The sequence below is a fragment of the Terrapene carolina genome, unplaced genomic scaffold, assembly GCF_002925995.2.
Source record: "Terrapene carolina triunguis isolate 2854851 unplaced genomic scaffold, T_m_triunguis-2.0 Scaffold139, whole genome shotgun sequence".
Classification (NCBI taxonomy): Eukaryota; Metazoa; Chordata; order Testudines; family Emydidae; genus Terrapene; species Terrapene triunguis.
Window position 1 is genome coordinate 5,075,797 of NW_020664490.1, and position 12,439 is coordinate 5,088,235.

Consider the following 12,439-nt stretch of genomic DNA (forward strand, 5'->3'; position numbering starts at 1 on the left):
ACTAAGTCCTGATCTACCAGAATGCCATGCTCATCAAGGCATTAATCCTCCCTCAAACTTCTATAAGCTGAGGCTGTACATCCTGAACTCCAGGAAGTGGGCCCTTTCCCCCACTTCCAGTCCCACACAGGTAGACTTGTTTTCTCCCTCTTGCTTTCCCCTCACTACTGCATTGGGACCTCTCAGTCCATGGGGCCCAGATTCCAATGGGCCTTGCGGTGTAACCTTGACGATCGCACCCAGTTTCTTGCCCACTGTTGACTCCCTCAGCATTAAAGGTACTGTACTGCCCTGATCTTTTTGCCTGAGGAGAGTGGAACTGTATTCTTGTTTTCAGATCTCAAAGCTGTTCCTGAATCTGAATTGAGAACGGATTATGTTAAGTGGCAGGAGGCCACCCTTGCTGTGGGGCAGGGCACGCTGCTTCCATGGGACTCCTATCTTTTGAAAGGGACCAGAAACTGAAGTGTGGTCTTCTACATGAACATTAGGGAACCAGTCATCTAAGGTACAGAGCTCCTGTCGCTCCCATTAACTGTTAGGAGAGCTACAGAGATTCAGTACTTGAGAAAGCTAGACCCTTAGCACTGGTGCCCTACTTCATTTTAAATGCACACATCACACTTTGTGCCGTCTGTAGAAAAGCAGGTCATCTGAGTTTAAGTCAATGCCTGGTTGGGGGCGGGCGGGCGGAGAGAAAGCTTTTAAGATCACATAAACAGCAGCTGTTTCAGGTGGAAGCTTTAGAACTGACAGTGTTTAGGAAAAGCTGGTTCAGGTTAAAATACGCATCTGAATCTTTGCACAGAACTTCTTAAACAGGTGGGGGGGAATAAAACCCCAGTGACTTGTAATCAGGAGGAGGAGAATGGCACACTCTCATTTTTTCCAGCACTATGTTACCATAAGGAAATCTCCAACTAGCTTCACTGAGGTGGCCACAGCTGGAACTGCAGAAACTCGGTCTGGTCATTCCAGAAAGAACGGACTCCTTGCTCCTGCTGGCAGCTTTCAGACTGTAAAACAGAGCAGTGTCACTTTCAGTGCATGGGGGGAAAGTATCTAAGATTATTTTTAGTGAATTGAATGAGACAGCATGGAAGGAAACAGCCCCATTCCTTGGTGATGGTGAGCACAGTGTTGTAGGGACTGACTGGGACTGTGTACACAAGGGAACTTGTGCCTCCCAAGCACATCATCAAAATACATGGGCCCAGCTCTGCATTCAGCCCACCATGTAGTCATGGGATAACATTTGATCACTCTTAACTTGGGCTGCATTTGATGTGATACCGTTCACAAGAGTGATAAGACACTGAGACTATCACCTGATCCCTCCAATCCCCAGGAAGGTGATGGTTGCCTTATTTTGTGTCCTTACCCTCCAGTAGCCTTATTTTAAATGGTCAGGGCTCAAAAGGGTTATTTCAAGAATTAAAAGAGTAAGTTTCTAAGTAGTCACGCACGTCCCCCTCCTAGCTACCACGCTAGATTCCCAAGGAAGAAACCCCCCAGGCATTGGTTAGAGTTTTTAGGAAGCTTTTAAATTTGTATTTAGGCAATAAGATCTTTGAAAGAAAAATGAAGCACCAAAACCTCTATATGTAGCACAAGGCATTTCTTATTTGGGGAGTTGAGGGGCAACAGTTCCTGTTAGATTCTACAAATTCTTACATTTTGAGTCATAGGACATATACTTTCCAAGGGACATGTTCCCCAGGTGCCATGGAACCCCTACTGCCTGATGCCCCTAAACTTCTAAAGGAAGTTCTTTTTCTGGCTTTTACACCTTTAAGGGTTATATTTTCAAGTATTTTCTCCCTACAACCATAAGGGTTCTTTACCTTTTTTTTTTAAAAAAAAATGAAAGCAAATATTCCAGCATATCTGTATGACCCAGGGTCTAGGACATTAGGAAAAGCATCAAATATTACAAGACTTACCATAAAACCATAAGCCTTAGTAACTTCTAAGTTATCATACATTTCTGAGTTACATTAAACTGCTCAGCTGAAATAGCCCCTGAGGGCTGGAACAAACCCCTGCCAAGACTAAGCTCTCCCAACTAATTACCTTTACTAGAAACAATAAAGCCCTAAGTATTTTTACCAGGGGAAAAGATAGCCACAAAATTCTGTCTGTTGGTGCTCAGACACCATTTTGAGTCAGGTGAAGAGGGCTAATTGGCCAGAACCTGTTAGGGGGTGGAGCTAAGGAACTATAAATCTTCCTTCAGAGCTGAGGCATTCACTCCATTCTGGGAGATTAGTCTAGAGAGGAACTGTGTTCCTATCCTGAGTAGTTGGGGGCTATGCTGGGTTTTTGCCTAGGGAAGGGCTTGTTTTGGTTCTGAGGGACATGCTAGTTTGGGAGGTTTAATCCAATAAAGGTCTCTGTTTTAGCTCTGAGGAGTTTATTCCAATTTAGGAGTTTAATATGGCTTAAAGTTTATTTTAGTTTAGAAACTTACTTTAGGTGAGCTGCTTTCTCTGGCTTGGAATTCTAGCTTGCTCTAGTCTTGAGAGCTAGAGAATTCCAGTTAAAAGGTTGTAGTTAGAAGGTTTCCAACCTCTTAGGGAGGCCTTTATAAAGGCATACTTATTTCTTCTGAAGCTGGTAGTGGAGTCTTGTGATCTAAATGACCATGTATCCTTGGAAGTCTTAAATCAAAAGAATTTATTTTTCTGTATCTCTAGTGGACTCCATTTTTTCTTTCTGTTACTGCACTTATGAGTCCAAGCCGTTCAGCACACATCTGACCAGTACAGTAGGACACTATAGTTTCCCCTTTTGACCTGAGTGGTTAGCCAATATTTGAGGCCTTGCAGAGTTGTAGCTATTAGGAGGAGAAATTGATGATGGAATCAAATATTCCTTTGATGCAATCCTATTTATTTACAAAGACTGTACACAAAGTCCTATTTCCTGAACACAGTAGGAAACAGCAAGCAAGGAAAGTACCTGCTGTTTATCTCCGAGTCTGCCCCCTCCGATCAGTTCCATCTCCATGGAGCTCTGTCTCTCTGCGCCTTCTCAGGGCCATGCTTTTGACCAGGGGTCAGCAACCTTTCAGAAGTGGTGTGCCGAGTCTTCATTTATTCACTCTAATTTATGGTTTGGTGTGCCAGTAATATATTTTAACCTTTTTAGAAGGTCTCTTTCTATAAGTCTATAATATCTAACTAAACTATTGTTGTATGTAAAGTAAATAAGGTTTCAAAATGTTTAAGAAGCTTCATTTAAAATTAAATTAAAATGCAAACTGGTGGCCAGGACCTGGGCAGTGTGAGTGCCACTGAAAATCAGTTTGCGTGCCGCAGGTTGCCTACCCCTGCTTTTGACCATTTATCTTGCTTCTTGCTATCTGCTAGCTTTTCCCCCATTTTCTGCCTCTCAAGCCCACCCTGCAACCAATTCCCTAGCTCCTGTGTTTACCACCAGTCCTAGGGAAACCCCTCAGATCACATGGCTTGCCCTGCTCAGGCTTCACCATGTGGCCCAGTGCCTTGGGCAGTAACTTCCTATTGTTTCCAGCTATCACTACATAAAGCAGCGTTTAATTGTTCCTTCCATTTAGCCTGAAGGAAAGGGGGTTTAGCACATCCAGCAGCTTTAATCAGGTCTGTGATTGTTTATATATTGAAGACCCGCTTGATGGCAGCTACTAACATCTTCCAGCATAACACTGTTACAAATTGCTTTTATCATACAGTTTTGACCACCTCACCTGTTCTCTGCTAACTAATCTAGCTCCCTTTAGGACTTATTCTCACATTCTCCTAACAGGCACCATTTCTAAAAAGTCAGTTTGCCACCAAGACATTCCCTTCTCTTCCACAACTGTAACTTTTTTGCAAAATGACACTGTCCTGAAGAACAATACGCAGCCTTGCACCAATCGTAGTCTTAGAAACAAGAGCTTTATGCCATTAAAGAGGGGAGATTTCTAGGCTTCACAGAGACAAGTAGCACTTGCTGCTGCCCTGGATATCACAAGATATCAGACTTAAAAAATGGCACGTTTGTTTGAAGAAAAGCTATTTTAGGTCATTTTTAGAGCCATTTTGTTCTATGAGTCCTGCACAGTCCATATGTATTGTTATACATGGCTTTTCAATTGAAAGGGTACAAGAAATCGTCCCAAAATGAGTGCTTTAAATTTTTTTTTTTTAAATCTGTAACACACGTCCATGGGCAGAACATATGAGGGATTGGTTCAGTTATCAAGATTTTTATGGCCACTTTATTAGGATGACCTGCATAGCCCTTGGCTTTAGCATTCATAAGTGATTCTTCCATTTCTAATTCTTGCCAATAGAACCTTTCCACTACATCATCAGTATTCTCTGTGTGTATGTACACATGCACACACACATTCAGCGAAAGTAATATAGCTAATCACTGAAATTTTCCTATAAGCAAATCATTTTAGATCTTGACCAAGAACTTTATCATCTGCAGTTGCTCAGATCCCCCATACCATACGCCACAGGCTTCAGTGTGACCAGTCGAGCACAATCAAGATGGCATGATGGCTGTAACTTATTGCCAGCACAAGATGAATGATCACTCAGGTCAGGGCAGCCTCCATACTGTGAGCTGGCCTTAACCTGGGAATTGAAACCGGTCTGAGACTTTCAGTCTCATAACGGCCCTGGAACTGAGGAACCACCGACCATATCTGAGAAAATAAACATTCCTCACCTAGAGCTAGGTCATGTTAGTACAGTACATTTAATAGACAGCCCTTGTTCTCCTCTCAGGCAGCTGTCAGGAATTAGGCAGAGGAAGGTGGCCAATATATTAAAGTGCTTAAAAGCAGGAAGAGAAATGAGGCCCTCACATCCATCTATTGTAAAGTTGCCACTTGAGCATCCTGAGTCTATGGCTCTTAAATGGGTTATGCTTATCTGATTCATGTAAGAGAAGGGCAAAAACAAGCATTGTTAGATGAATATCTGCTGGGTGCATTTGGTGTCTCCTGAGAACTTCCAGGACCAACAGCAAGTCATTCTCAGCAAAAGGCCTTGATCTTTGGAATTTGTTTCCTGCAGCCATCTACCACAGTCTGGGATTAGTGACCTGGGTCACTTGGGTCCATCAGATGTAGAACTAGTACATGAGGGCAGTGCAAATGCATCTAGGTGACTTTTGTAATTTACTGTCAGGTTCCTGGATGATCTGGTCCCGGGTACCAAATAAATAAACCAGTCACACAGCATGATCACCAACAAAATTATTTACAGAGTGTCAGACTGTTCTGTCAAGTGTGATGCAGCACAAAAACATGCAAGACCCTCTTTGATATTTTTTGTGTGTGCGCGTGTGTGTAAAGGACAAGAAAGAGGCATGAAACACAGACCCAAAAAGCGTTTGCTTTTGTTTGCTCTCTGTCCAAGTAAAGCGTTTCAGTTCTTCTGAAGCCAGCACCATCCCACTGTCTGCCTGATAATCCTGAAAAAGATTAAAAGCCTATTAGGCATTTAATGAAAAAAAGTTAATTTTTAAAAGAATCACATTCTTATTGGGTCAAATTTTCAAAAGCAACTTAGGAGTTGATTTTCCATGAGATCTGGGCTTCTGAGTGCCTATGTTACTTCTGAAAATGGGTACCCATTGTGTGGCAATAATGAACACATGAAATGAACACGGCTGCAACGTTTTAAACAAAAACACCTATGAAGTGTCCAGCTCTGTTTCCAGCAATCCAACTCACTGTGTTTGGTCAGCCACCCGTGCGGCCAGCCCATGGGACAGCAGCAGCAGGGATGGGGGAATTGATATGGCAAACCTGAGCGTGGAGCTGAACCTCAGTCCATCCCCTAAACGTTTCAAAGGTTTGGTTTAATTCATATACGTACCCGTCATTCACCCTGCTCCTGTCTCTCATCTCCCTCTCTACAACTCCACAAGGCCTAATAATTTAGGGAGCGGAGGAGGCAAATGTTGACTCATAGAGGGACATATTGCCAGCTTACCAGGCTTCTAGCGAGCTTGCCTAAAATGGAGTAGAATTCAGTTGCTTTCTTCTTTACTGATACAGAAGTGCAACCACAAAACTAGAAATCTCACTCTGCATGGTCAGGCTGCTCAGATGAAGATGGAACACAGGACACCAAATTCTCTAGTCTGTTGACTACACCTTCATATCAAAGGAGAAGGTGGTTGCAGGCCATGTTATGGAACCCGGTGGTCCGTTCTGTTCTTGGTTTTCTTTCTTCAGCTCTTCGCCTATTACAATATTGTTTATAAACAACCTAACTTCTAAGAGCAGACAATGCTGCACTGCACAGACACACGGACAAACTAAATGCCCCTTTTACAAAAAATTAAATGTAAATATATGAATAAAGAACATACTGTTCATTGTACTTGGAGTATCACTTACATCAAATACAATGGTATCCTTGGGCGAAAGCTCTTCAAAGGTATTTACCCTCTGGGGTGGCTTCATTTTGAAGGTGTTTATGTATCTATTCAACAAACAAGCAGAAAACAGATATCATCAAGAGGGGTTTTATTTTAGGAAACCTCGGCGGCTATGCAATAAAATGAGTTGTGCATAAATAGGGACTGTTCTTTCATTTTAATATTTTAAAATGTATTTACTTGTTTGACGGCTAAATGGTTTACATACGAAACCCATTGTATGTAAACACTCATTAACTTGTGATTCAGTGGCCATGAGGGAAGGCTTCCCCTTTTCCCTCTTCACCAGGTCTTTTATCATCTCTCCCCTCCCCACAATCTACCAGTAGATACCTCTCTGCGTGACTGTGTCCATATATCACTCCCTTAGCTTTGAAGATTTCATTACTGAGCTCAGAAGCTCTAGCAGCCTCTGCTGGCCCTCATCCACAACTGATAATGTGGGGGTTATCTACCTCAGAATGCACTGCACACTCCAGAGCATGTAGACTTTCAAATCAGTGGCAGATGGTGATGGGAAGGAATGTAGTGGGGGCACCTATTGGAGGGTTATACAGAGGTAGTGCGAGATTCATGGAGAGGCAGGGAAGGACCAGATGCCATTTCAGAATGCATGGAGGAAGAGAGGAATTAAGGGTGATCTTATTTAAAAAAAGTAAAGTTTTGAGTCAGATCATGGAGATGGCAGAAAGTTCAGGGTGATTTTTAATTGTTTTCTCATCCTAATCCAAACCATGCCTGAGGAGAAGTTTCCTCTACATAGTTAATATAAAGAAAAACCTCTTGGTATTTTTTCTCTTACCCAGCATTTTCAGTGTTTTCACAGTTTGATTTTGGAACTGAAATATCTTCACTCAAATTAGAGTTGACTGAGGTGGGACTTGAGTATGCAAATCTGCTATCTGCTGTAAATATAGTATTCAAAGGGATATAGTCTTTGCCATCCTAAAAACACAAAAATATATTTAATTACAATAAAGACAGTCCAGGATATAGCTAGTGTATATACAGTAACATATTGATGCCATTTAGTTCAGTACCTGTTGCACATTTGCTTGAAGCAGATCCCCTAACCTTTCCACCAGTTCAGAAAATCTTGGTCGTTCATTGGGGTTCCCATGCCAACAGTCCAACATGATTTGATACCTGGGAAAATAAAAACAAAATGAGCACATTTTGTGGTAACGCACGATACGTTCCTCACCGGGGCATATCAAACAGCTCCAGGATTTTTATGGTAGTGTCATGTCACTAAATTTAATTATTGTTCCTCATAATGCATTAATCTGGAAAATCCAGAAAGATTTCTGCATTTTAACAAGAAAGATGTCCGGCATTACCAGGGACTGTTATTGAAAAGAAAAGAGCCAATCTTCAGAAAAAGACTCCTCCTTGCGGGGAATCAGAGGATAATTTAACCAACAGCTCCTAAAAGATATTTTTTTATTCCTAGTACAGCTTTAAACCATGGTATGGAGCATTTATTATCTGGTAATGGAAGGCACCGTAAGATGACTCATATGACTGTCTCACTTCCTTGTATTGGTCAAGTCTAGTTTTCCTTCCTGCAATAAAATATTTGAAACAACAAAAAAGTTCTTAAGTGTCAGTAGGATAATAAAATTAGCCAGTAGGTTACACTTCCAGAGAGGATTAAGTCTGGTGTGTATCCTTTTACTCGGCCTTCTGCCGTTTTTTGTAACTGTTGCTATTTAGAGTCCTGTTGATGATCTCAGTACGTGGGATGTGGACAAGGCACCATAAAAACCTTCATTCTATTTCCTTTTGCATAGGGAGACACGATGCATCCGATGTGTGTGCTTTCCCCAAATGACAGACGTGCAGAATAAAAGTGCATTCTGATTTCTGTGATTCATCCAGAACTGACATGATCAAAAAAAAAAAATTTCTCACAGGCCTAGTATGTTGTGACTTCTTGTATTATTCATTCATCAGATACAAGTGCAGAGCATTTGTTTAAAGATTACATAGGCCAAGTGCTCTGATAGGACTCTATTGTCTAAATGTCAATTGTTGTATCTATTGAAAGCACTTCTCATCTTTATCTGAGATGAAATCAGGGCTCTGAAAGGCTCAGGTGATTAGTAACAGTGTATGGAGCCTTTCATCTCTAGGCCATCTACCCCGCGAGGCAGAGACTGAAAGTTGCTATCATTTGATGACCAATTTGGTGGCCTATGTAAAATGAGTCATCACTTTTAGTCCAATTCCTAATGGATTGTTGTCTGCATAGTTGATAAAACTGATGAAGACCACAGAAAGGCCAAGGACTAAAAAAGCCTGGAGACCCTTTCACCTTCCCTTACTGTTAGAAGTGGTCTCCAGAAAAGCTGGGGGGATGCTTGAACTGTTACTGCCCAAGTTAATAAAATGATAATACTTGGCACTTGTATGGTGCTTCTCAAGCAGATATGTTAATCATTATCAAACTTGGATGGATATAAAGAGGATATCCATGGATTTGCATGGCTCTGCATATAGGAAAAGTAAACTCACATTTCTGATGTTGCATATTCTGGGGCCCGCATCCTTGTGCCTTCTTTTAATCTGCTGCAGAAGTCTTCATCTATTTGCACCCCTGGATAAGGAGAAGCACCTAAAGGTAACAGTGTATGAATCAGTACTTGGACCAAGGTAGGTAGATTAAGTGTCTATACATGTATAGTTCTAGTGTTATACCACTGAACACATAGTCAAGGGGCCTGAACTTGTAAGACACCAAGTGCCTTCAACTCCCATGGATGCCAACCCAAGTTACAGGCATTTAGGCCCAGATCCTCTAAGGCAGGGCCGGCTCTAGGTACCAGCAAACCAAGCACGCGCTTGGGGTGGCACAACTCTAGAGGCGGCATGGCGGCATTCCCGGGACAGCACTTCGCTCTGGGATGGATTATTTATTTATTTATTTTGCTTGGGGCAGCAAAAAAACTAGAGCCGGCCCTGCTCGAAGGTATTTTAGAATCTTCGCTTCCATTGAAATCAATGTCCCAAGCTGTTGACAGCAATGGAAGTGAGGAGGCTAAATATCTTTGAGGCTCTGGGTCTGGGTCTTTTGAGGCTCTTGCAGGATCAGATCCATGAGTATTAGCAGCACTTGGCTGGATTTAAAGGAAACAAGAGCGATTCAGTTTTAAAATAGATACTCGATAAAAGGAAATGCGATTTATCTTCTCTTTATACCTAAGAACTGTTAGATTCCTCAATATATATAAATACTGCCCTAAATTCTAATAGACATAGTCTCAGCAACTCCAAATGTTCACACAGCATGAGTCAGCCTAAAAAATCATGACATTGGTTTATCAATCGTGATTTTTTAAAAAAGAAAATACAGCAACATTTGGGTTCTTTGCCTTTTGGTTTCTGAGAGCATTTAGGGTGCACTCGGGCCATTCAAACTTTTCTGCACAACCAAAAAGACTTTGAAACTTACTTTTAAAAAAATGAAAGCTGAGGTTCTCAAATAATTACTTGAATCCAGGAGCTGGGGCTTTGAGAGAAACACCAAACATTGCCATAAAACCACCAGAGTCGGCAGCACTGCCAACAACATGTATTCAAACTAGTCAATGATTGGATGAGGGACTGCCTGGGACTGTTTCCTCTACTGTTGTGTCAGTCTCTGTGTTGGACCCAATTAAGATTCTTCTCTTCTGAATGCCGTTGTTTCCCTTTCAGTATTGATTCTGTAGCCTACAGTTTTCACTTAAAAAAACATTGCCTCACACAGGGTTTTTATTTCAGATTCTGCGCTCTAGTTCGTTCCACGGCATCCGTTTCAATGTTCATTCGTCTGCGCCTGCCAGTGTAAGTAGGAAGCAGCTGTGAACGGTGAAGTGCTGGCATTGTGTTGCTGAAGGGTCATTGTGGCTGGTAGATTTTTCAAAGAGTGGAAATAGACGGTGTCATTTTAAGCACATCTCAACACAGCGAAATTAAAGAGGTTCTGTTTATTGGGGCATTTTTGGTTTTGACTAGGTTTTTATTTGCTCTCAAAGGAAAAGTCAAAACCAATTAGGGGATTCTAAATCATTTGGAGCCAAATCCTAGACTCAGTGAAGTCAATTACACACTTCTAATTACTACAGCAGGATCAGGGTTATGTCCTACGGGAATATTACGTGCATAGCAAAGGATCAGCGCTGCAGAGTTCACTTGCATGCATAGTCTCAGACTTCAGCATAACCATTCTCTTGGAGAAAAGGCTACAAGACTGGGCCCTAAGAGTTACACTGAGGGTCAAATCCTGCTTGCCTTATTTGCACAGACCCAGGGGTATTTACATATTAAAATGAAATGTTCAAACATTGACTTTACTTTCCCGTCAAGCCCTCAGTCTAGGATTCTGTGTTTCCCTTTCAAACAAAGCACCTGAAACTAGTCAGGCTGTGTTCGCCTCAGTGGATCAACTGTTGTCTTATAGGGCGTGTCTTCGCAGTGAGTGACAGAGAGTCTCGGAGCCCAGCTCACCAGACTTGACCTTGCAGGGCTTGGGTTACTGCGCTACAAATAGCTGGGGAGACATTTCGGGTTGGTCTGGAACTCAGGATCTGAAGTCTCAGGAGTGGGAGTGGGCTTCAGAGACTGAGCTCCAGATCAAGCCACAACATCTACACAGCTATTTTTAGTGAAGTTCTGTGAGTCCAAGTCTGTAGACCCAGGTTCTAAGACTCGCTGTCATACATTCCATAGACGTACGTATAGGGGAATTCTGAGCCGTGGTCTTGGAGGGTAAATAAAGGAGAAACTGTTCAAATATTTCGGTTATCTAGTTGTAATTTGTAACCTGGCACCAAGATTCAGTTATCTATTTGGAGGTCTTACAAAGTATGTATCTTCACATTTCAGTTAGAATCATAGAACCAGAGGGTTAGAAGGGACCACAAGGGTCATCTAGTCTAACCCCCTGCTAAGATACTGGATCTGTTGTATCTAAACCATCCAGGACAGATAGCTATCCAGCCTCCTTTTGAAAACCTCCAGTGAAGGAGCTTCCACAACCTCCCTAGGCACGTCTGTTCTACTGTCCTACTGTTCTTACAGTTAGGAAGTTTTTCCTGAGATTTAATCTAAATCTGCTAAGCTGTAGCTTGAATCCATTGTCTCTTGTCCTGCTCTCTGTGGCAAGAGAGAATATTTTTTCTCCATCTTTTTTTATGGCATCCTTTTAAGTATTTGAAGACCGCTATAATGTCCCCCCCTTAATCTTCTCTTTTTCCAAATTAACATATCCAGTTCCTTCAGCCTTTGCTCATATGACTTGCATTCCATCCCTTTGATCATTTTTGTCACTCACCTCTGGATCCCTTCCAGTTTCTCTACATCCTTTCTATACATTGGTGACCAAAATTGGACACAGTACTCTAGCTGAGGCCTAACCAGCGCCGAGCAGAGTGTACTATCACCTCCCATGACTTGCATGCTATGACTCTGTTAATGCAACCCAAAATTGCATTTACTTTTTTTGAAACAGCATCGCATTGGAGACTCATGTTGAGATTGTGATCCACCACAACTCCCAGATCCTTCTCAGCAGTGCTGCTGCCCTCCAGTTATCCCTGTATTTGTGCATTTGGTTTTTCTTCCCTAAGAGTAGCACCTTACCTTTGTTTTTTGTTGAATTTCATTTTGTCTATAGCTCAGTTCTCCAATTTATCAAAATCCCTCTGAATTTTAGCTGTATCCTCAAAGTGTTTGCAACCCCCTAGCTTTGTCTCATCTGCAAATTTGACTGTATGCTCTCTATTCCTACATTCAGGTCATTAATACAGATGTTAAATAACACTGGACCCAGAACAGAACCCTGTGGAACCCCACTTGCAGGGCCGGCTCTAGGCACCAGCCAAACAAGCTGGTGCTTGGGGCGGCACATTTTTAGGGGCGGCATGGCCGGCGCCAGAATGCCGCCCCTAAAAATGTGCCGCTGCCGCCCTCCGCTGCTGCTGCCTGGGAGGGAGGGGGAGATCCCGAGCGGCCGCGGCGCACGAAA

At 42.3% G+C, this 12,439-nt stretch overlaps 1 protein-coding gene across 1 annotated transcript in view; it reads right to left on the reverse strand.

The window, feature by feature from the left end:
* Positions 1-484: 484 nt before the first annotated feature.
* LOC113406786 (vascular endothelial growth factor receptor 1-like) overlaps positions 485-12,439 on the reverse strand; it is a 147,537-nt gene continuing 135,582 nt past the window's right edge. Inside the window, exons 25-30 of the mRNA XM_026653493.1 lie at positions 8,947-9,046; positions 7,470-7,575; positions 7,232-7,374; positions 6,389-6,473; positions 5,363-5,454; positions 485-1,016 (exon numbers count right to left, since the gene is read on the reverse strand). Coding sequence (XP_026509278.1) covers positions 815-1,016; positions 5,363-5,454; positions 6,389-6,473; positions 7,232-7,374; positions 7,470-7,575; positions 8,947-9,046 — 728 coding nt within the window. The 3' untranslated portion in view covers positions 485-814. The remainder of the gene's footprint in view (positions 1,017-5,362; positions 5,455-6,388; positions 6,474-7,231; positions 7,375-7,469; positions 7,576-8,946; positions 9,047-12,439) is intronic.